General features: G+C 32.7%; 1 protein-coding gene across 2 annotated transcripts in view; it reads left to right on the top strand.

Moving 5' to 3' along the window:
• Window positions 1–1,365: 1,365 nt before the first annotated feature.
• The window catches only part of LOC130654070 (protein FAM149B1-like), a 35,790-nt gene continuing 13,125 nt past the window's right edge, over window positions 1,366–24,030 (top strand). The window contains exons 1-2 of one of the 2 annotated variants that reach the window (XM_057456593.1): window positions 1,366–2,265; window positions 20,879–20,966. In XM_057456593.1, the coding sequence (XP_057312576.1) occupies window positions 1,935–2,265; window positions 20,879–20,966 (419 nt within the window). In that variant the 5' untranslated portion in view covers window positions 1,366–1,934. Of the gene's footprint in view, window positions 2,266–11,568; window positions 11,968–20,878; window positions 20,967–24,030 lie in introns of those variants that run through there. The other variant, XM_057456595.1, reaches the window with a different exon arrangement.

The following is a 24,030-nucleotide window of genomic DNA, read 5'->3' as shown; positions in this document are numbered from 1 at the left end:
TACATTTAATTTTAAAAATCTCTTTTGTATTTGTATTAAAATCACTTTATAAAAATTATAATACATGTAAGATATATTATTATCGGTATTTCATCATTGAGGATTCCCTGGGGGTTACTGGGGCTCCACGATGGAGTGCTCCATTTTGCATCATTTTTATCAGCATAGCTAGATATTCACCTAAAAGACGAAATAAAAGTTGGACAATTTAACTCTGGTATAGGTTAACTACTAATTTTAAGCTTAGAAGCAAGTGGTCCTACACAGAGCTGCTAATTACGAATTTTCTTAAGTACGGCTAAGGTACGGCTAACGTGCGGCTGTTAGGTACGGCTAGCTTTACTTTAGCCTGTTGTAGGAGTAGCTGGCTAGACTTTTGGAAGGAAGGGTAACTAGGTGAACTGACTGAAGTTTTTATGGCCCCATAGTTTGTGGTTATCATGGGGAGATGGTGCACTGTGTGAGCCGTTGGATGTTGCAGGGAGTTGTATGGCAGAGCGCTGACTCTGATCTGATAGAGTTTGTGTAGTAGCAAGAGAGCATTTAAACTCCAGTACTCCCCATCAAAGTCATGGCCCCTCCTGAAAATAATAGACAGGTTCCTCGATATTTTTAAGGCTACCCATGTAAAGTATGCAAATATCTATCTATCTATCCGGCCACTTTACTGAAACATAAAGGTTAAATGTTTTTTATGCTTCCATCTGTGAACCTCGTGGTTATGGTACCATATTTCATTTTTCTTTCATAATTTACAGAACGGTCTTTGGGTATTTTCAGTTGTGACCCCCCGCGCAAAAAAGGTGTTGGCACCTTTCTGGAAAGGGAGGATGTTCCTTTCTGCGAATTGCCTCCCGAAATTAGAGATTATGGCATTTTATCTTGCATTTTTGTTAGATCCTTTGGGATGAGAATGCTCCACCTGGTATGAAAGACAACTTCGCTTCCAGGACACATTAATAATTTGCTAGTCATCTCATAATAGTCTAATTTATTTATCATAATTCTAATTTAATAATTTCCAATGGCTATTCTTATCTGTGGATAAAAAGTTGTATTTATTGCGACTGTATGCAACTTGTTATTACTCTGTTACCACGGGAACACGCTCACTTATGAGAGTCCTACGGAAATTTCCGAAATTTAGTGCAATGTCATTTATTATTTATACGTTCTTTTTTACTTAACCTTCTAAACAACTTTTTTTTATAAATAAATTTAGAATTCCCTTTGTTTATCTTGTGGATAAAAAGCATTGTTATGGCAAAAAGAATGTGAGTTTTCACAATTTTACTTCTTCTTTTTCTTCTTCTTCTTCTTCTTCATCACCTTCATCTTCAAACTGTTAGCAACTGAACTAATGCGACTTCTTATTTTAATCAATGTTTTAATCTATACTGCTTCCTGCATACTTCATATGCTTTGGACAAAACAACAGTAGAACGTGCACGCTTAAATCTTTGGTGGTTGCAATTAGCAAGTGTTTAACTATTTTGAAAAAAGTGGTGATTATATATTTAGATGCGTTTTTAAAATGTTTTACTAACCGCGAGAACATACATAAACATTAATGAACATTTATGAAGAGAGGAAATAATATCCTGTTTAATAGTTCAATTTTTATGAAAACTAGTAAAGCTTTAGTTTTCTCTCGCGTGCTATTGTTATCTATTCGTTATCATTGTGAAAAAACCTTGAAAAAGTTCAATACATTTAGCAGACTTGTTGTGAGGCTATTGTTTAAAATCGCAATGAAGAAGAAAATCTCATCCCATGGATTTAGTTTTCAATATTTTCCTATAGATTATTTAAAAATTTGTTGAGACTGTGAAGAGATAATGCTGGTTTTTGATTCAAAGTAAAAAATCCAATGGTAGAAGGAATTTAAAATTCCCAACCAACAGATATTTTGTGTGTATAAATCTTCTGAAAGCATGTGTGTTAGAATGAGTAACGAATCAAAATTAATGGAAATTCGAGCGGTTTTAAAACCCAGTATTGTGGGTCTCGGACCGAAGGAGTTGTACGTACAACCATTATGGAGCAACGACAATCCTCATTATCATAAAATTAAGATTAAGAATAACTTTTATTTCGCTACTAAAAAAAGCAATTCAGTGATTCACTCTAGTTACACATATACACGTCATAACACTGCTGCCAGTAGACGTAGCACTCCTTCTAAACAGCTACCTGCAAGCCGCGATCCAAAGCTCACAGTAGTTTTAAATCCAACTAAAGATGCATGTGATTCCAATGATCAAGGTAGGTTATGTCCTTCATCAGTTTTTGATTCAAACATAAATAAAGTTTTAGCTGAAAGCGAAAATAATGTCCCAAGTCATCAAAATAGCAGAGAAGGTAGTGGTAACTTTACATAAAGCTTGCCAGGCTAACCTTACAGTCAGTGAATCTAATATTACACTTCCCGTCCAAAAGTACCTCTCTTCTGGGTGACAGCGAGAATGACGACATAAACGTTTTTAGTCATGCATATGCTGATATATTCAATTACCTAATGTTTCCTAGTGAGCTTTTTTTTATTCAAATCTAAATTGACTACAAAAGGTTTTAAAGGTTATAGCTATTTTAGTAATGTTCGGGTTGGCTCAATATTTTATCATCAAGTTGCACAAACCTCAAGTTATTGATTTTTAAAGGTTGTTTGTTGACAATCAGAGCATATAAATAACTACATAACCTTTGGATTTGCGTGACAAAACGTAATGGCAAAATTAAGTCTCCACATTATGACTGCATGGCTGACATGTCAGGGACCTGCAACCACATAGTAGCATTTTTTATCCGTTTTTATTTGCACCCATGAAAAGCTGTGTCTCTGTCACTTAGGATTTCTCATTTTCTAAATATTTTTAGTTTAAGAGACATAGCTGAAAGTCCTTTATTTAAGGATTTGGTTACTTCCTGCTTGTTAATACAAGAAAAACCTATTCTCTTGTATGCAATACTGGTGGTCTCCCAGACTTTGCTGATCAGATTCAAATGTTGCAGCTGGTCAGGTACGATTTTTTCACCTTTCTTGAAGGTGACTCATACTGCTGCCAAACAGTAACAGGATAATTAAAATTATATCCAAGCTGTATTGATGAATATGGATTACTGAAGGTTGGTTTTTTCATCCACAAAAGTGCTCACTACAAATCCTGCCACTAGGACGTGGAAGCCACAAAGTTTTATCGTCCTTTTTTTTATTTATTTATTTATTTTATTTATTTATTTATTTATTTATTTATTTATTTATTTATTTATTTATTTATTTATTTATTTATTTATTTATTTATTTATTTATTTATTTATTTATTTATTTATTTATTTATTTATTTATTTATTTATTTATTTATTTATTTATTTATTTATTTATTTATTTATTTATTTATTTATTTATTTATTTATTTGCAGATTCATGAATTGGACACTACGTTCCCGAAATTAAAATCAAGGGAACAACTATTTTCATCTCTAAATACAGCTTGGGCAATGAAAACTCGGGTTGGTTGGGTTATTTTCAATTAGAACGTAATTGTTGTTCTGAGTGAATTAATCTTTAAAATAATTTTATGTCTTTGTGGCATCCGTGAACTATTTGCAATTTCGGGAACATCAATATTTATTTCGCCTACCAAACCCCCGTCAAACGTTGGTATAGACCCTGAGAGCAAGCCCTTGATATGTTAACTAAAACGCATTTAATTCACCTAATTTCACCAACAACATCACTTATCTATCTACAAAATACAGTTTTTTTGGAGAGCAGAATGTCCTCTGCAAGTATAACAAGGCAAGTCTTAGTTGCTCTTTTAAACCGCACCGAAAACCGTTTTCGTGACAGCACGATCTATAGCTTTATCTTCCTTTGCAACACTATGTTGAGACATCAATGGGCAAAAATGGTTACCTGGACATCCTCGCTAGTGTTATATATCTAATACATATCAAGGGTGTCTCGTTTACCTCTAAAACGAGACAAAATCCGTATTTTCAATTTCGGGAACATGATGTTTTTGGAATGCGCGTTCCCATAACACTGTCAAAGAAATTGTTTCAGTTTAAGATGATGTGATAAGTATTGCACGCCCGGGTTTTCAACTGTTGATATGCAGCAAAATTAAACTATGTATTTTTAAGTCCAAAATCGCGATAATCAAACTTTTCAATTTTCAATTTCGGGAACTATTTATTACTCATTTTAAGACGCGGCGCGGAACATAGTTTTCTTGTTATTTCGTTTTATAGCTAAGTGTTTTTAGGAATTTTTAAATAAAACGCTACATTTCGTCTTGACACATCCTATGGAAAAAGATACCACTGAAAAACAACAAGAAAACTATCTAGAATGACTTCATTATTGCAAAAATGTATCTGCATCAGCGGACATATTAGCAGAAAGATGGGGTGTTGTAACTGTCAGCGGAATGTTGAGAATAAAAACATAAAAGTCTTGGTTGCCCTGGTGCTGCACAAGTCTTAAGAGATTATTAACAACATTCCAAAATTAGACCCAGAGTTCCACTACAGCCTGAAGAAAAATGATCGATAGTCAAGAACCGTACACGGAATCGGCACTAGATTTACTTTACTGTATGTGGTATATAAAATTAAAAGATTGCATGTTAGCGACTACCTCTTCTTTGAGTAAAAACCGTGTATGTCTATAGAATGAATCCTGCACTATCGTGGTGATTAGTAAACCGTTAAACAGCCTGTGTCGCAGTCGCTAATACGCAATCTAAATTCCCCGATAATAAAAGATCATTTTTAGCGGCTGTTGTAACTAATGGAGGTGGAGACGTGACAAAAGCCGTGAGAAATAAGACATTGTTCTTTGCGAAGCGGATGCTGTTATATTATTGATTAAAAATTGTTCATCATTGGTATAACATGGTTGTTACAATACATGTCTGCTCGAAACGCACCGGTAAAAGCGTTTGATATTGCAAAATATTTTGATGACCTGTCACCTAAACTTACGCTGATATGTTTAATGGCCGACGGCGGTATTCAAATTGCTTGTTTTTGTTTAAGTGTGGTTTGTGCCCTGAAGCACAGAAAATTAACGCGAAGAAAGTCTACTTCGCTAGCGTAGCTCACGATGCGCGTGTGCGTATATGCCGAGAATGCAGAAAGAAAAAGGTTTTGAACTTTTCGTAATAACAAGCTTGGGTTTTGTATTTCCTTTGTTAAACCCTAATGTGTGTGATAAACTATTATTGTTCACGGTAATTGAACAATTTTCCGATAAAAGAAAACGAAGATGATCAAAATTCATTACAAAGTAAACCCCGTCGGAAAATTTTAGATTTTGAAAATGTTTTTCTATTCTTTTCAGGATACAAAATTTAATTGAGAATTCAATGAAAAGTAGTATTCTCCTCAATATGAATTGAATCCCTGCATTTTAGTCCTTTCCGCGACTAACGGAAGATTTTGTGACAGCCAAGGACACTTTAAAAAAAATAATATTTTATTATTTTGTGCACAGGTCTAAAAAAATACAAAAACGCACATCAAAACTGTAGAAACAGCACCCTAACGGGTTACCATGGCAACTAGCCAAAAATTGTTAGTAAAAAACCGTTGTCATTGCTTTCACGCTTCATAGCTAGATTGAGTAAATATGCAGACCTCTTCTAGAAAAAATCTCGTGCATTTCTATATGTAGACTTTAACACACAAAAAACCCTACTTTTTCCAGACTTTTATTAAATAAATTTGTTTTCGCTCAAAATTGGTGTGGCATATTATATTTCGTCGAATACAGGGCTAGTTCAGGTCGGAATCGAGGTCTCTAGGAATGGGGGGGAGTACCGGGGTTACTTAGTGAGAGAATCTTCTCAGGGACACGAGACCTGAACTTTATGCCTGGATAAAAAAGAATGAATACTGCGTACGTGTGAATTAATTGTGACATGATACTGTAAGGGCAAATGTGCACACACGGAAAACATGTTCTGTCCTACCACATATTTCAAAAAACGTTCACAACACAACAACCTTTTTTCCTACAAAGATCGGTAAATTTTCAGTTTAGATTATCACACAACAACTTAAAATTGCATATTTGCGACGCTTTGTTAGTTTATCCGTTCTGGTCTACAAAATGTTTTTCGTGCGTGAACATCGACCTCAGAAAGTTATCACAAATAATTTTCACTCGTGACCAGGCTTCAAAAAATTGTGCCTAAAAATCAAAATCAAATTCATTTTATCGAATTACCAAAGTTCAATGTTCTCATGATCTTTTCGAGCAGAGACTAATAACAACTGGTGTCACAAAAATATTTTGTAAGAAATCTTTGACTTGAGCGCTTGTTGTTAATTTATTGTCCTAACCAGGGCTCTTATTCCAAAGTGACCAGTAATTATCGACCTTACGTAAAAAAGACGGAAATTTAGACGACGGCAACTAGGGAAATGAAACGTCCTATAGTACGCATAAAGAAAGTAAAGAAGCGCGTAAAGTAATGTAATGCATTTTATGTTTATTACTAGAATGAAGTGATATAAGCCTTCTGTAAGACAAAAGATGCTCTTTTTCTTGTTTATACTATTAAGATGATTAACGATATTGAATTTATTTGCTTTTACGACCTAACCTGATAAAAAAAAATCATGCTTAATAGTAAACTTCGAAAAATATACGTACAGAACAAAGAAGAACTCAAGCAAATAAAATATTTCTTCAAAATGTACACATTTTGTTTAAGAAATTGGAAAGAATGCGTATTTAAACACAAAACAAAATTCGCAAAAAATACTTGGAAAACGAAACAACTTGCGTTTTCTTCATAACGTGAAAACATCTTAGTTTTACGTCCCCGTATCCTATCCTCGACAATAGAACGACAATAGTTCGAGCAAGGGAAGTTTTGTTTTCTCTACAGCTTTTAAGAAAAATAATAAATAAAAACTTGGGGGGAAAAACATTACATAAACAAAAAGTAGCGTCAATAATTCTTACATTAACGCTGATCCTAAAATAAGCAGATGCGTGTGAAAACAAAAAATATATTACAAAAAAGTGAAGCATTAACGTATTAATCTTTTAAAGTGCCGGTTTTTCTCTTTTTGCTTTGCAGGAAATTTTTTCTTTCCGTTCTAACTTTTGATAAAAGTGTCTCTTCACCGTACTTAATGAGAATATCTTCGATTTTGTGTTTTTCAACAAGTGATTTAAATTCTTTCATTCGAATTTTTAGCGAATGATCAGCGGTTATTAGAGGCTGGAAATGATCAATCAAATCAAATCAAACAAATATTGCTTCAATTTAAAACTTTTTTGTCACGTGAAGTAAGCTTTAACGTTAAAAATAAGTTAACCACAAATTATTAAAAAGGATATACATATAGTATCAAACAATATTCGTTATTTGAATTTTGCATCCAAAATGTGATGCTATTTTTAAAAATATAGTTTTTTGGAAACAGTCCGAAATACGCCTGAAAAATATGAAAGCCATTTGGATCTCAAGTAAAATGCCATTTTGTGAATCTTAAAGCAATGGACTATTTTGATGCTATAGCTAACTACGAAGTTATCAATGTACTGTTTCTTTTACTACCCCTCAATTCATAATGGATTTATCACAACGTTATAGATCGAAACCAGCACACAAACAGTCAGGAAGAACTGATGATTAGCCTTAAGCTGATAGTTACCAAATACAGTATAATTATATCCTGTATATAAGCTAACTATATACTTCTGTGTTACAGGCTAATTGTTAGTTTTTCCTGATTGGCAAACCACAACACTTGTTTTGATTTTTTATATATATAGCTAGCTATATCCATCTGAAATCTGAACAAGCCCAGTATGTTCTTGACTAAGCTACCGCCAACCGCTGCTTTCAAAAAGGATCAGTTACATCAGCTGCAAAATTATTTAGCTTTGCCAGCTATAGCCAGCCATGTAATATAAGTACATCTATCTTAAAAAAAACGGAAGTAAAAGCTTCCCTGCACTCTAGAACAAAAGTAAACAAACAGGGAAGTAGAAACTTTCCCGCACTCAAGAACAACAGTGCTCTCCTTCTTTGCATATACAGTACATGCTTGGACGCGTTTCTGAATTTATGTAGCCGATGAACAAAACAAAGGAACCTGTTTTTTTAAAAAATCAATTTCGGGAACAAAAAGGAACATCAATTTCAGAATCGGGAACATGTTCCCGAAATTGAAATGCTATTATTTCATTTTAGGGAACAACGGGAACAAAAATTTTAATTTCGGGAACATGTTCCCGAAATTGAAATAATATATTTCAATTTAGGGAACAATTTAGAAAAACGGGAACGTTAGAATTCAATTTCGGGAACATGAATATTGTTATTTATTTATTTATTTATTTATTTATTTATTTATTTATTTATTTATTTTATTTTTATTTATTTCTTTATTTAAAGTTGGATCCAGTATAGTTACAATGTACTAATTTATACCAACTATCAAATTAAAACATGTAAATACTAAGTGATAAAAATACAAATAAAATACTAAAATAAATCATCGATTGATCCCCGAATGAGCAGCACAGAGTTTACATTGGCAGTATATTTCAACGTGCCTGATAACAGATTTGAATTCTTTTAGATCTGTCACATTTTTGGCACACGCAGGTAGGTAATTCCAGGCTAGGCTAGCGCGAAATTGAAAAGAATTTTGCCCGATACTGCTTTTAGAAGGTGGAATGACCAGTACAGTACCACGCCTAAGACTGTAAGTAGTCTCTTTCTTTCGAAAAATATCCCACATTAGTTCAGGGTTCAATCCATGAAGACACTTATAAACTTCAGTTACAAGGCTTTTCAGATTTCTATCATGGATAGGCATCATACTAGATATTTCCAGTATTTCTGTATAGGTTTTCTGCACTTTTTCTCTCCTAACTCTCTTTACGCATTCCAAACGATTAGCTAAGTAATGATTGGTACTTTGAAAACAAAACAGGCGGTATGGTAGTGGTTGACAGGAATCAAAACTTTTTATACTCTATGCAAATACTTCTCTTCTACTTCCTTGTGTTATTAGTATGCACCCAACAACATCACAATTATCTGGACCGTATCTATGAGACTATAAAGTCAAACAACAACTTCCATCCCTTTACTCACCAAAAAAATGACTGACTGCCGGAACGGTTGGCTTACCCTGAAGACCTGTTCTTCAGATAAGAATGGTAGTTGTTATATCGAATGGGATATACAGCTAGCGCACCATACAAAATAACTAAACTCTTCAATACAAAGTAACCTGGATATTTTTTACAACAATTTAACATACGTCGCTGAATTGGGCACGATTAATATACTTAGAGATATAGCATATAAATTAATTACCTCTAGCGGCATCAAGCTGAAAACCGCCTCGACATCAACATCACAGAACCTCCACTTCTTTAGAGATCGGGTATACAGCGTTTAAAACGCACTAGTCACGCATTCTAACAGCGGGCACTACGAAACGACACTCACATAAAAGGCCTGTGAAGTTTCTTGCAATAAGACAAAAATGCTCATGCTGACATACGAGATTGTATCGATAAAAAAAAAACGAACGTCACATTGTATCCGTTATTAACAAAGAAGCTGATGTTGTACAATCCTGGATTAGAGATAATTGTCTTATTCTCAACATGAAAAAAGGAAAAACCGAATTTGTTATGTATAGAAATAGATTGTCAAATGTGGATGATTGTAATGTTGAAATTTTATCTACTACCATCAGCCAGTCTGATACTTACGAATATCTTGGGATAACGTTAGATTCTCATCTGAACCTGAACGAACACTACAGCAAGGTGTATAAGAAGATTTGCTCTCGTATATACTTATTGAAGAAATTACGACATCAGATTTCTCCTGTGGTAGCTAATTCCATATATAACGCGTTGATCAAACCAATATTTCACTACTGTTATCCTGTATATTGTAACCAAAGTAATTCTTGGAAAATGAAATTTGAAGGACTTCATAATCGTGCTAACACTATCATTCATAATACTGGAGAACATTCGATTTCTATTGAAAACGAACGTAAAAGAAAAGCTGTCACAGATGTTTTCAAGATTCTCCATAAAATTGATAAACGTTAGCAATATTCAATACGAGCTGGTGAATCATAATATCAACACGAGAGGTAACAGGTCGCAGATAAGATTACCAAAAGTTAGAACAGAAGCTGGCCGAAAGACTACGAGCTACTATGGTGCACAATTGTTCAATACACTGAACTTGGATGTACGAAATGAAAAATCTTTTGTCAATTTTAAACGGTATATTTTTAAGCACGAATGGTAATATATATTCATATTTGACTTATGTATTGTGCCATGCCAATCATGATTTTCCTGGTAGTCTTTCTTTCATAACTTCAATCGGTGTTTCTATCACTTCTCACGCCTCTTTTGAAACAGTATCATTGTGTATGATGATGTCTGAACTTGTGCTTTCTTAGTAGTCTGTCATAGCATTTCACCTCAGTTGGTGTTTTAACAATTCTGATGCCTCTTTTTGACTCAGTGTCTGAAAATTTTATTTATTTACTTGATTATTTGACACATTTTAATATATATAGTTACACATTCACACTTACGATCAACTATGCCATTCTCCTTCACAGTGACTTATCCTGATACGTGCCTACTTGCTTACTCATCACTCGTCTTTATCCAAGAGTGCTGCACTTACTAACTATGCCTCTTCGAAACAAAATTTTTATAGTATTTTTAGCTTTTACTTTCATTTATTTTTGTACAGGTCCTGCATTGATACCAGATATGTATATATTCTGACGTAGTCAACCTGTGTAAATATGAATAATAATAATAATAAATAATAATACTACACGTTACATTTGAGTTCAGATTAGACTTCGACATCAAATTATTGCTGCATTTATGCTCGGTTTCGTTTAGTACTTTAAAAAAAATGAAGATGAATAGAAAAGTAGAAAAATGATACGTGTATTGCAGATTACGATTTTTTTTTTCTTTTTCAAAAGCTCTAAGATTTTAATAGATACTACTACTGCCAATGACTACGTGTTAGTAGTTTAAAACAAAGGTTAATTATTTGGAGAGCAAAGGTACCACTTCTACAAATATTTTCAGAATATTTTCATTTTTTTTTCAAACACTATTCTAGCTGTGCATATATTCAATGCTTTCTTAGAACACTCAAATAGCAAAATAACTTTTGAAATCCTTTTGAGAACTTGACAGTTGCTCAAAGCTTCTGAAATGTGGAGCAAACAGTTTCTAGAAATTGTCATCATGGGAGACGACGTGAGCTATGCTTACCCCATTTGATAGATTGCCGAATGAGTTTCCCAGGGTATTTTGTTTATTTTTTTGTCAGTTCACGAACTTTTGGGGCAAGTTGCACTATAATAAAAGTTACTTATCATTCGGTGTAGATTGTCTGCTGTGACAAATAGAATCCACCACACAAGAGTTTGGGAAGGCTTGGGAATGTCTCTGGGCTAGAACTTTTCTATTCTTATATAGGTTGTGTATAATACAATACTGATGTTTGATTTTTTAACAACCTTTCGCAAATAAAGCGTTAGAGAGGGAGTGCAAGTTTTTTGTCAAAGGGAAAAAAATAAACCTCAACGGAGAAGTCTTATCCTGTTTTAGAGAAAAGCACTAGGTGGTCTCATTGAAAGACAAATTATATAGAACACTGTTCTATTCTCCGTACCCAGACCTTTCTTCCACTTTTTATATTGTCGGAAAATGCAATGACACCCTATGAAAAAGAAGGAGGTAGGTGTGCTGCTAGCGCGGGGGAGCACGCGGCGAAATCTCCACAACTACGCGGCCTTTGTATTACCGTCAATAAGTACAGCTACCCGTAGGATGAAAAAAAAAATATGGCTACAAAGCTGCGACCTGACCTGACTGCCTTTTATGATCTGATTTCTTGTTATTTGGCAAACACCATAATAGTAAGTGTTTTATTTAGGACGTATTGCTGTTAATTTTGTAGCAATGTAATAGGGAAACAAAAATCAATCGTCTTCTGTGAAAACATCAACAAGAAAGCTAGCTAGATTTTAGCTAAAGACAAAACAGCAAAAAAATTGCAATTTAAACAAGCAATATATTCATAGGTGAATATTTATCATAGCACATCCGTATTTCATTCTCAACGGAGAATGCTTCACCCCGATCAGACCTCTGATCTCGACTCGCCCGTCATGATCAGAGGTCTGATCGGGGTGAAGCATTCTCTGTTGAGAATGAAATACGGATGTAGTGCATGGTAGCCTAGCTAGCTAATTAAACTACATCACGTGGCCTAACTAAACGACTCGCCTAATTACGTCATGCCGCCTAAATAGGTGTTAACCCTGACTGGTGGTAGTGGATGCTAAACTCAAATCTCTGGTTATGACGGAGGGTTAGTAAACGAAATAACAAAGCGTATATTTGTATCAACATGAATGTTTGTCTTCTGTGTATTAACAAAGTCTCTAGATACTTTACAGTACAGCTGCCGCGCCATTATAGCACATTTGCATATTGGCACATAATAACGGCATGGTTAAGGTACCCAATACCAAACATAAACATAACGGTAGTCATATACCCAACAATGGAAGTTCGGAAAAAAACTGTTTTTTATATCATTTATTTGTTAAATATAGCTGTAATAGAATCCCAGCTGTAATAAAATCCCAGACGGTTACAGACGAAAACCTTAAAGAAAACCCGAAAAAACACCCGCGGCCACCCTAACATATATGTACGTCGTTTTCGGCGAGTCCGCACCCTCATGGAAAACACAACTTTTCACATTCAAAACTATTTACAGAAGAAGCTTTGATTTAACAAGAACAAGAAATATCTAAACTAGAGAAAACGCTAAATTAGCAAAATCTCACCCAAAATTACACAATATATATACGTTTGAAGTGAGATACCATGTAACTGGCGTGTTTCCCCCAAAACATGATGGATACCCTAAGAAATATTGAATTGTTATTGGCTTTGAAGTATATCAAGATATTTGACATCAGGAGGGTTGGATCCCTCCTGGTCACACAATAATACATATTAAAACATTTCCATATATCAGTAAGCTTGCTGTATTTCCTTTTCCTTTGGTGTACAACATGGACTTTTCACATAGGCAAAAAGGGGTTAAAATGTAACTAAGTGGCAAGATGTAAAATATGCACATCTATCTATCTATCTTGTTTTGCTTGTAAGTGCAAATATTAAGGCTTGTATCATCCATGTCTCATCAGCGTTCACTTCCACACCAGTGAAGAATCGCATGGCTAGATATCAGCTGTAAACTGTAGTTACCAACTACGAAAAGGGCATGTTGATGATATCTTAGTTTGTGTAATTTTTTATCTAGGTCAGGAGTCAGTGGATTAGCTACAGTACAGTCCAGATGTAAGCGTACGCGTACGCTCAACTTGCAAAAATAATTGCTTTCATTCAAAAAAACAATAGGTTAGCGAATTCCTTTCAAATTGCGCGAAAATAATTGCTTAGTGTTAAAAACAAAAGCATAGCAAGAAACATTGTTTATAGACATTACTCTGCGTGAGAAAAAATTAAACGCGAAGGCCATTGAATTTTTATTTTTTTTAATGACGAAACTAATTATAGTAATACGATTTTAATCTCGATATATTTAAAAATTACAAGCTCTTTTAAAAAACAACAAATCCAATGATCAAAATATTTAAAAAAAATAAGCAAGGAGGTTTAAAAGAGAAGGAGACACATCTTCGCAAAAACATTTCTAACGCTGTTTTTCCTTTTTAAACTTTTAAAAATCGATCTAAAAAAACATTTCTATCGCTGTTTTTCGTTTTTAAACTTTTAAAATGCGATTTAAAAAAGCTTTTCTATAGCAGTTTTTCGTTTTTAAACTTTTAGGAATTGATTTAAAAAACATTTCTACCGCCGTTTTTCGTTTTTAACATTTTAAAAATCGATCTAAAAAAAACATTTCTATCACTGCTATTCGTTTTTAAACTTTTAAAAAGCGATCTAAAAAAGCTTTTCTATCAAAATTAAAGTTTCAATCTTTGGTAAAATATAATAATTTCTATCGCTTAAAAGCTTTATTTACAGTACCGATCGCGAGTAACTATACACAAGTATTAAACTACAGGTACAAGTAATTTTTTCCGTGGGTATTCCACAAGTACGCGACGAGTATAATGCACGTACGAGTACGTCAAAAATACTCGCACATTTTTGCTATTGTACTCACAGAGTACTCGCTAGCGTGTTTGAAAGGCAAACGATATAATTAATCGAGAAACTGGCGGGGAATGCACTTGCGGTCAATATGCTTTTATGTTGGTGTTGGATTTATTGAAAAACACTATTTTTACAGTGTTTCTTCGTTCGTTAGTTTTCTATGTTCAATAGTGAGTTGAAGCTGGCATTGAGATTACATGCTAACACTTTAAGCCCTGGCGTTTTGTTGATTTACGATCGAATCAGCAGTCCCATTTGGAACCATGCCACAGGGACTTGACACTCCGAAGAGCCAGACGAGTCTAAACTGATTTGCGTTATATTCAACTCAACTGCGGGAAAGTGCGCACCAACGCAAGCTATATATGATAGCCAGAACGAGGGAGAACCTTAATTGCCTTACAACGGAGTCGTAACTTTCAAGCGAACTCTTTTGCTTCTGAACAAACAAACAAACCAATGTCACTTCTGAAAAATGATTTTTAAGTCTAAAAATACCGAATGAAATTCAGTTGTCTGCGTTATGAAGATCTCCTCACTATCTCTAAAACACGATTCTGGGGATAAATTTTTCTTTTGTGTTGAATGTTATTCTAATCTATTTATATCTTTGCAATAACATTGAGATTTTGAAATGATTTGATTCTGGTAATAGAACAATATAGCAGGTATCATGTTTACGAGTTATTGACATGTATTTCACAAGCTAATGCCCAGGACTAAATTGATAAATGCTGTTAAAAAGCAGTAAAAAATGTAACAATTTAGTTTGAATGATATTCATTCTTTCTTTTCTTTTTTATATTTGCTACTTTTAAACAACAGGTGCCCACAAAATATATGAAAAAAATTAAAAATACACTTAATAAGACATGTGAAACTTTGTCCTCCCCATTACTGCCGCTTATTTTATTATGCATACTATGCTAAGATGAGAATGGGTAATAAAATTATAAAAACATGAGAAAGAATTTTCCGTACATCGTTGTTACATACGATCTGTAATAATTCACTATTCTTGTTTATTTTTATGCATTTTAAATAAGACGCATATCCTTGATACACGTTATTTTTTAATATAATATTTTTCATATAAGAACATAAAGCTTCATAGAAACAAAATTTAGTGCTGAATTTAGTGCTAAAATGCTCCTTTAATCTTTCAAAATGGCGAAATGCTGATAGCTACACGATAGACTTGAAAGCCACTTATAATTTATGACAACCCATTTTGAAGTAATTAGGGAACTCACTCAAAATTCTCAAAAAACTTTTGGTTACTTACAAAACAATAAAATTAAATGTGATTGGCTTAATTTAGTCTCCAGAGTTCATTGTTTAATTCATGCTTGCGATGAAAAAAAGGAATAATGTTTGAATGTAGCAACAAAACATTTAGCTAGGAGAAAAAAACATTTAGATGCAAAGGGTTTTCTCCTCGGTGAGAAAGAGCCATTACAGCAACGTATACATTTTTATGTAAACTAAAGAAAATTTGTTGCAACATAAAAAATAAAATGTTATTTCTTACGACGCGAATACGAAGTAAAAGTTTTCACAACGTGTAAGGTAGATAAAAATTACGCTAAGACGAATTCCCGTTTTTTACCTTATACTCGCACACGTACTCACAAATCATTCACTTACTGTACTCGCATGCGCAAGAGGTTATACTCAAGGGTATGGACTAGTATACTCGCCAATTACTCACACTTGTCTTGCACTTTACTCTGCATTTAATGTACCCGTACTCGTATACTCGTGCATAGTTACTCGCGATCGGGACTGTAACCCGCGCAACCAACAATTCTTTCTCGCTAGTTTTTTTAGTTTCCACGCAAAACTTTTATTTAATAAAACTATTAAACAATGGCTCTTTGTGTCACAGTGATAGAGTTGATAACATTTGCAATTATGCTATTGGGAATAGTTATGTTAACACTATTTAACAATAGTTACGCGCAGTTATAATAAGCTATTTTTTCTTCAATAATCTTTTGTTTATTACGATAATTTTTTGTTTATTAAGACAAACAACTACCGCCTCCGAGAAAAAGGTGTGAAACTTGAGCGTACGCGTACGCTTACATCTGGACTGTACTGTAGGATGCACATGTTGGCTTTGACAAGGCTTTTATTGGTTTCTTCATAATAAAACGAAAATGATTATTATTCCTGGGGTCTGGGGTGTGTGATCTTACTATCACAGTCTTCGAATTTCAGATATATTTGCTTCAGCAAATAATTGCCGAAGCAACCTCGCAATTTTTCAAAATCACTTTGGCAGTCCTTCGACAGAAAAAATGCCAGAGACAATGGTCAAAAGCACTGAAAACCTTCAGAAATTGCCTTGGCAGACTTCGGCACTTTCTTCGGCACTTTTTAAAATGAAAAAATATAAATGATGCTAAGCCTTGATGAGTATCAAACATCAACAAATTCAACTGAGTTAATCCCGATGTTTTTGTTTTTCTTGGGAGCGATAATACAACCTTACTTGGTCACTCAACCATTTTGAACTGTAGGCCGAACTGAATAAAACTACGGGTTCGATATTAAGTTTGTCAACACAGTGCAATGTGTTGTCTACCTTCACGTGTTGTCTACCTTCACGTGGCGATGCTGTTACAGCTAATTTCATTGCCTAACCAAAGACAACGGGGAAATATTTCATGTTCATGTTTATGATAAAGAATTAAAAAATGAAACACATGAACTTTTGTTGCTTATTAATTATTAATAATCATGCACATAATAATACAACAAAAAGGAACAATAAATCTGCTTCCATCATTCATCAAAAAACGAGCTTTAGAACGGGAAGAGTGAGCTTGATAAATACTTTTTAAAAATTCACTTGTAGGTGAAGAAAAAATACCAAAGATATCACATCTTTCGTTAAACAAATTTATAAGAAATGGTATTGATATCTCCCTTTTTAAGCTTCGTATCAAGGTGACAAGTTGACAAATCGATTTTCGTGACATGCGTCACATTCAATTATACGCTGGGGGCATCGAGACTATATGTTTTTTATTTTTCGTCGTTTTCGAAGTGGGCAGTGGAAAGTTATTTGTGTCATTGTGGCCATATCTGTTTAGTGAAATCTAGGAGTATGGATAATATGAATATTCATAAAAAAAGGGAAACTATACAACAGTCGGCACTGGTACGGAAAATAGAAAAAAGATTATTTGACAATGATCTATTGTTAGTGTTGTCATTATTAAACCCTGTTTAACTTCCCATAATTTGATTTACATATAAAAATTGTTTGATCTGCAAGTTGTCATTACAGGTCACCTGGTCTGGAAGATTACCTTTGCACTGTTGCAGATTTATTAACAGGAAGGCTTTTTTGACAAGTTCGTGTTGACCAAGGGAAGTGTGAACCTATTTTTACAAGCCGATATTGTTTGGTGATTGTGGCAATTTTTTTTCCAAAAGGAATTTTGAGAGCATGTTATCAAGAGTTCAGTGATTCTTGTTTGTGCCTTCTACTACTGGCATCGTTTTTTATAAGTAAATTATTTAATGAATATTCTCTCAAAAAAGGTACAGACACATTTTAATTGTTTTTCTAGTTTTTCCCAATCTACCTTGGTGGCATAAGCCTATGTAAAAAAGCAGTACACCTTATTTTTTATATAAGAAACATCTATAAAGAAACATGAGGTTGAGATTAGGCCGAAATTAAGAAAAAGTTAAGAAACATGGCTAGGCTGAAAGTCTCAAACAAGATTTTTAAAAATGCAAGGAATACTAAGCCATTAATAATGACCGATAGCTGCTAGCGTTTGTTGCTTTTTCGACATTTATATATTTCAACTGCATATTAATTTGAAACTCGAAAACATTAAAAACAAGCATGGCAACTTTCAAAATAACATTCAAACTATATATTACAGAAACAACAAACACTGCAATGACTTCAATATAAATGTTTTCAAATATATTATATATGTATATAATCTTTTAACAACTTCAATAAAAAAGATTTAGCGTGTTTCTATAGTGAAAGGCTGCCCTTCACATTTTAAGTCGTAGTATAATACTGTAACCCTGTAAAGAAAAAGAAGGAAAACACATGTAAGAACTATAAAAATTAAGAAACAGTTTAGAAACATTTGAAGCTTAAATCAGGAAAAATTAAGAAACGCTCAGGCTGAAGCCAAGCAGTATGTTTCTTATATAAAAAAAAGTGTAGTTGAAATGGCATAACAAGTTTATTAATTAGAAGGTTTTGGTGTGAGGTATAAGCAAGATGCAATGGTTCTAATTTTAGAATATTTGAAAAGAATTTTTCTCTTTATGTCATTAATGTGCTCTTCCCATTGCTTTTATTGATCAAATATTACTCCAAGGTATTTAACTTTTTTACTCCTCTTCAAAGAAATGGTTTTGTTCACAATGTTTTTTAACTCACTGTGGTTGCCAAAAAATATTGTTCAAGTTTTGTTCATATTTATAGTCATTTTGTTATTATTCAGCCTGTGAGACAAGGGTATCCAAGTTTTTATTGGATGAAATAATTATTGTATCATCTGCATATTGATGGTGGTATATAATTTTAATTGATGGCAGATTTTAAGTCATCAATATACAAACCAGTAAAACGCACCATCTCTGATGCAAAAACACCATAGTTTTTTAAACAAAATTTTATGATCAACAGCTTATGTGGCGTCATAGATTAGTGGTTATAGCTCTCATACTCTGTGCGGGAGACCGAGGTTTGATTCCTCTTGACAGCGATTCAACATGGGCGAGTAATTGTCACCATAGCCCTAGGGTTAACCCAAGCCATGTGAGGGATATTGGGGAGATGGCACACTGTGTGGGCCGTTGGATGTTGCCAGGAGGTGTCTAGTGGAGTGCAGGCCCTAATTCGGTCTGCGCAGCTAAAAATGAGCATTAAATACTTTAGACTCTCCATCTAAACCATAGCCCTTCCTGGAAATAATAGACAGGGTATATCCCTCGTTATTTGTGAGGCTAGTCATGTAAAATATGCACATCTTTCTATCTATCTAACTGTCAAAAGCTTTTTTTAAGGTCAATGGGCACAGCAGCAAAGTTTTGTTGGACAAGCTCTGTAAGAATAAAATCAGAGGGACTGCAGTTTCTGTGGAAAAGAATTTTCGAAATTCAGACTGTCTGTCATTTAGGAAGATGTGTTCAGTAATAAAATGAAAAATTTTCTCATACTTTTCACAAAATTCATAGAAATGTGCAGAGTGGGGATAGGCTGATATTTTTTTTTAAAAATAGGCAAGACTCTTTTAGTCTCCCAACATTTAGGTACATAACCAGTAGATAAAAATTTGTTAAAAAGACTTGATAAATAAATACATAAAACTGGTGAACTGGTTTTAGCAGTCACGAACCTATTCCATCCAAGCCTGTAGCTTTATTAAGTTTAGTAAACTAATTATTTAATTATTCATTTCAATAGGACCCCACCGAAAATCATGTCTGCTAACTGGTGGATTAGATCTAGTTTGGCACTAACAGTGACAAATAATCTATATTATAATACCGTATACGTCTGTCCGTCCCTCCATCTGTCCGTCTGTCTGTCACGCAAAATGGTAGCTTAGCTGCGCAGGTAGCGAGACACATGCAATGCAGTATAAAAAGGACGGGCGAACCCATGGATTTTTCCATTTTTGTTGCTATGTTGGCTCCCTAATATGTTATTTTAGGAAAAGAGTGGAGCATAATGTCTTTATTTCAGATGAAAGTATTTTAAAAGCATGTTACAGGTAAAATCTTCCAAGATGACAACTTATTTTTCTTTTGGTAGTCTACTAAAAACATTTTTTAAAATGAGTACACATGTTTTCAGTACTCTGCAAAGCACTACCTCCAGGTGGCCTGTACACCCCGCATACGTAAATAGGTTTAGTTTTTTTCTGGCACACTTTCACCTATAATGACTCAGCATTCAAAAGGTGGCTATCCAAGTTTTTCATTAACAAACATCAAAACACCCTTACCTCGTGTATTTCGATCATTCCCATAACAAACATAACAAACATAACTCAAAAGTTATGTATCATCTTTCATTTGAAAATGAAGAGAATCCTTCCATACTAACCACAAAAATTGCTGCATTTCATTGTAACATGACAAACATTGTGTATATCTGTATGAAATTTTGACATTGCTATATATATGTGATTCTGAATCACAAAAATATATATGTCCCCATAATGCTTAAAAATTTGATGTATCACAAAATTATATATGTCCCTATAATGCTTAAAAATTGATGTATTTTTGTTCCGTAAAGCTCTGTCCCTACCAGGCTTAAAATCTAAACTAAAGAGAAAATTTCTGTGTTAATTGTGAGAAACAAAATAGTGAAAACATTTGTCTGAATTTCATAATGTGTTTATTTTAATGTATAAGACCCATTCGAATCAAGCCTATAAAATGGTTGAAATACTTATTGACTTGCCACATTTTTTCAAAAAGGAGGCACAGCATTGGGAAATCTGTGTTGGATCTGTGGATGAGAGCACTTGTGGCAATAATTTTTTATTTAAAAGCAGCCTGACTAGTTTCATAAAAAATTTTTTATTTTTATTTAGTATTGCATTATTTAGAACATCCTAATATTTATAGGGCTGATCAAATGGAAATCATTAAACGGCGAAGCATCTGGGAGAAATCCTTCAAGCAAGATGACTAAAAGAACAAGAACACTTGATATGTATGTGTATATAATGTTGCTTTAATTACTTTTTTTTTTAAAAAAAATCTCTTCTTCTGCATAAAATTGAGTAACTAGCTTTGTTTTGGTTTTTTACAACATATGATATTGATCCTATGTATATACATATGAATATCTAGTTGGATTTATTGTTAGATATTAAGTAAAAATAATTCATTCTGTTATTCAGTTATTTTTTTACTCAGTGTTGGCTAAATGACTCATCAAGTTGACTTTAGATTTTTCATTCTTTTCATATTCCCCTTCTTGTTTTTGAAACAATGATCTCATACTAGTTGTTAGCCTGTGGAAAAAATTGCAGGATTTTGCTTGTCGCTGCTCACAGCTACCATTTTTGGCTCACAGACAGAAGTGTGTATCGTTTAATAATCATATACCCTGTTTATATCTTTAACCTGGGGTAGTTTTCCAAGGTCTGTCTAAATAACTCTTGTATGCCTTTTTTTCTTAGCAACTGGAAATTTCAGATTTTTGCGGGAAAATAGTTCTTTGTATGACCTCTTTTTTATCAACATTTTTGTCCTCATACAAATTTTAAAATTGAGGAAAATATTAGGTGAAACCTGAAAATTTTAAAAACTAAATGTGAAGGATCGTTAAACAATATTAAGTAATATATGTATTATTATCTATAAAATATTCTACCATATATTAAAAGAACATGTAAAATAGGTATGTTTGTTGTAACGCTCTCCTCCCTCTCTTACAAACATTATGATCTTTATTCTTGTTGATGTTTATAAAAATGAATTAAGGCAAGACAATTCTTGAAATAAATAATAAAAATCCATGTCAAAAACAAGCACCCTCCTTTATACTTTAAAATGGTTCTTCTTGTTTTTAAAAAGATGCTAATTTAAAGTAATATAAGACTAGGCCTCAAATAGGCCACTGTTTTATAAAAAACAGATAGAAAATACCCTTCTCCATTGTATATATTATTTAATTTTAGTGTTGGGGAAGACCTCGGTCAAAAAACTATGTTCTTAAAAAGTTTTTGCACTTCTATATATATATATATATATATATATATATATATATATATATATATATATATATATATATATATATATATATATATATATATATATATATATATATATATATATATATATATATATATATATATATATATATATATATATATATATATATATATATATATATATATATATATATATATATATATATATATATATATATATATATATATATATATATATATATATATATATATATATATATATATATATATATATATATATATATATAATATGATATATAATAAAATAACATTAGAGCGAGAATAACTTGCTACATAACATTCGAATACCTTTTGCTGCATAATATTTTTAAGACAAGTCTTTGGGCATACACATATTTCTAGCTCAAAAGAAGATGTCATTCTTGTAATATGGTACAGTAATGTAACAAGGTTAGTCTTAAAAAAAAACAAGGAGAATTTTTGCTTAGAGTTAATACCAAAAATGCAATTGAATTCGAAAGCTGAATATTTTATATTATGTTTTCCTGTTTCTGCAGTTGCTGAATGGTTTCTAAAAGAAATGATTTTGCTTAGAAGAAGGCATATAGATATTATAAGAAAGTAATTGGAATTATAAGTAATTGTTAGATTATTTTAGGAATGATAGGAAGGTAAAGCAAATATTGTCCTATGTTTGGAAAGTCGGATAAAGTAATGTTATAACTTTCATTTTAGTCCTTCTGCATGTTTACTTCTGGGTTATTTCTAATCATTAATTACATTATAATTATGCCTCAAATATAGCAAATTTTACTTGTCTTATGTATGGCTAAGTGATTCATGTTTTTCTGTTTTGTTGTTGTTAAATCCCCAGTAATTAGGGAAAAGGTTTTTTTCCAAGGTCGAGAAATAATGTTATTGTTTTTTTCTAAAATAATGGTTATAATTGCTGTCTAGAAATGAAATAAAGTTTCTGTGAGGTTTGTGTTTTCCCATGGGCAATGAAAAAATTACCAGTATATAATTAAGTTTATTGTTGATTAGCTAGACTATAAAAGATTTTGTTGTGTCTTGGGATAGGAAATTAAAGATCAGTTTTGGCTGTTGTCATGTAGTAATTAAATCACTTTGTGCAGAAACAGTTGACAGATTCTGCTTTGTTTCAAGTTTATAGTTTTAAAATCTAATTCATTCTGATACTGTTGATTTTCTCATTTTACTGACTACTCCTTTCTTTACTTTTTACACTCAAAACTAAGGTCTTTTAAAGTTAGAATAATTTATCTTGACATATTATTAATGACTTTGCATTTTCTAAGTGTTAAGCACATTATCTGATACTGCTGTTAAAATCACAGGTCGCAGTGTTAATATGTAGTGGCTATAGAGACTGCAATTAAATATGTATGCATACACTCTTTCAATCCAGTGAATTAAAGTTTTAAATGTATATATTCAGTTTAGTTGGAAGTAAAAAGTGTTGCTACATTAAAGTTTGAGTGTTTTTTTTTTATAATTTTTTTTTACTTTGACAAATTATAATTACATGATTTTGATCATTTTTTTTTCTTGTTATTTGTATATTGTTATATATTTTTAAGAACTTTATTTTTTTGTTAATATTATTCCTTTTTTCTTTAAAATTTTTCATGTCTTTAAGTAGCTCTTCATTCTTCTGAAGTGGATATCAAGCATATGCTTTTTAAAGAACAGATGTTGTATAAAAAGTTCCACGTTTTTTCCCTGACTTCTGTTGAAAACACATTGAGAAACTTTTTGTGATATAGTAGCACTGTTTCTTCAGAATTTTCTGTTTTTTTGACTGTTTTTGTTTTAAAGGCCTTTGTTGTAATGGTTCAATGGCGTTGCTAATGTTGATTTTTGTTTCTCAATTGTTTCAAATGCATAGTTTATGTAAGAAAGAGTATTAACTCTGCAACAGGATTCCTCTACAGCTTTTTATTTATGCATCGTTTGTTACATAAACAATTCAATAGTCATTTTATAGTTTATAGTTTTTTTTTGTTTAGTTAAAATTTAGAAATAAGGCCTGACAAT

Source organism: Hydractinia symbiolongicarpus, chromosome 8 (assembly GCF_029227915.1).
Source record: "Hydractinia symbiolongicarpus strain clone_291-10 chromosome 8, HSymV2.1, whole genome shotgun sequence".
NCBI lineage: Eukaryota > Metazoa > Cnidaria > Hydrozoa > Anthoathecata > Hydractiniidae > Hydractinia > Hydractinia symbiolongicarpus.
Note: the sequence above shows the minus strand (reverse complement) of the source record. Positions and strands in the feature narration are given on the sequence as shown.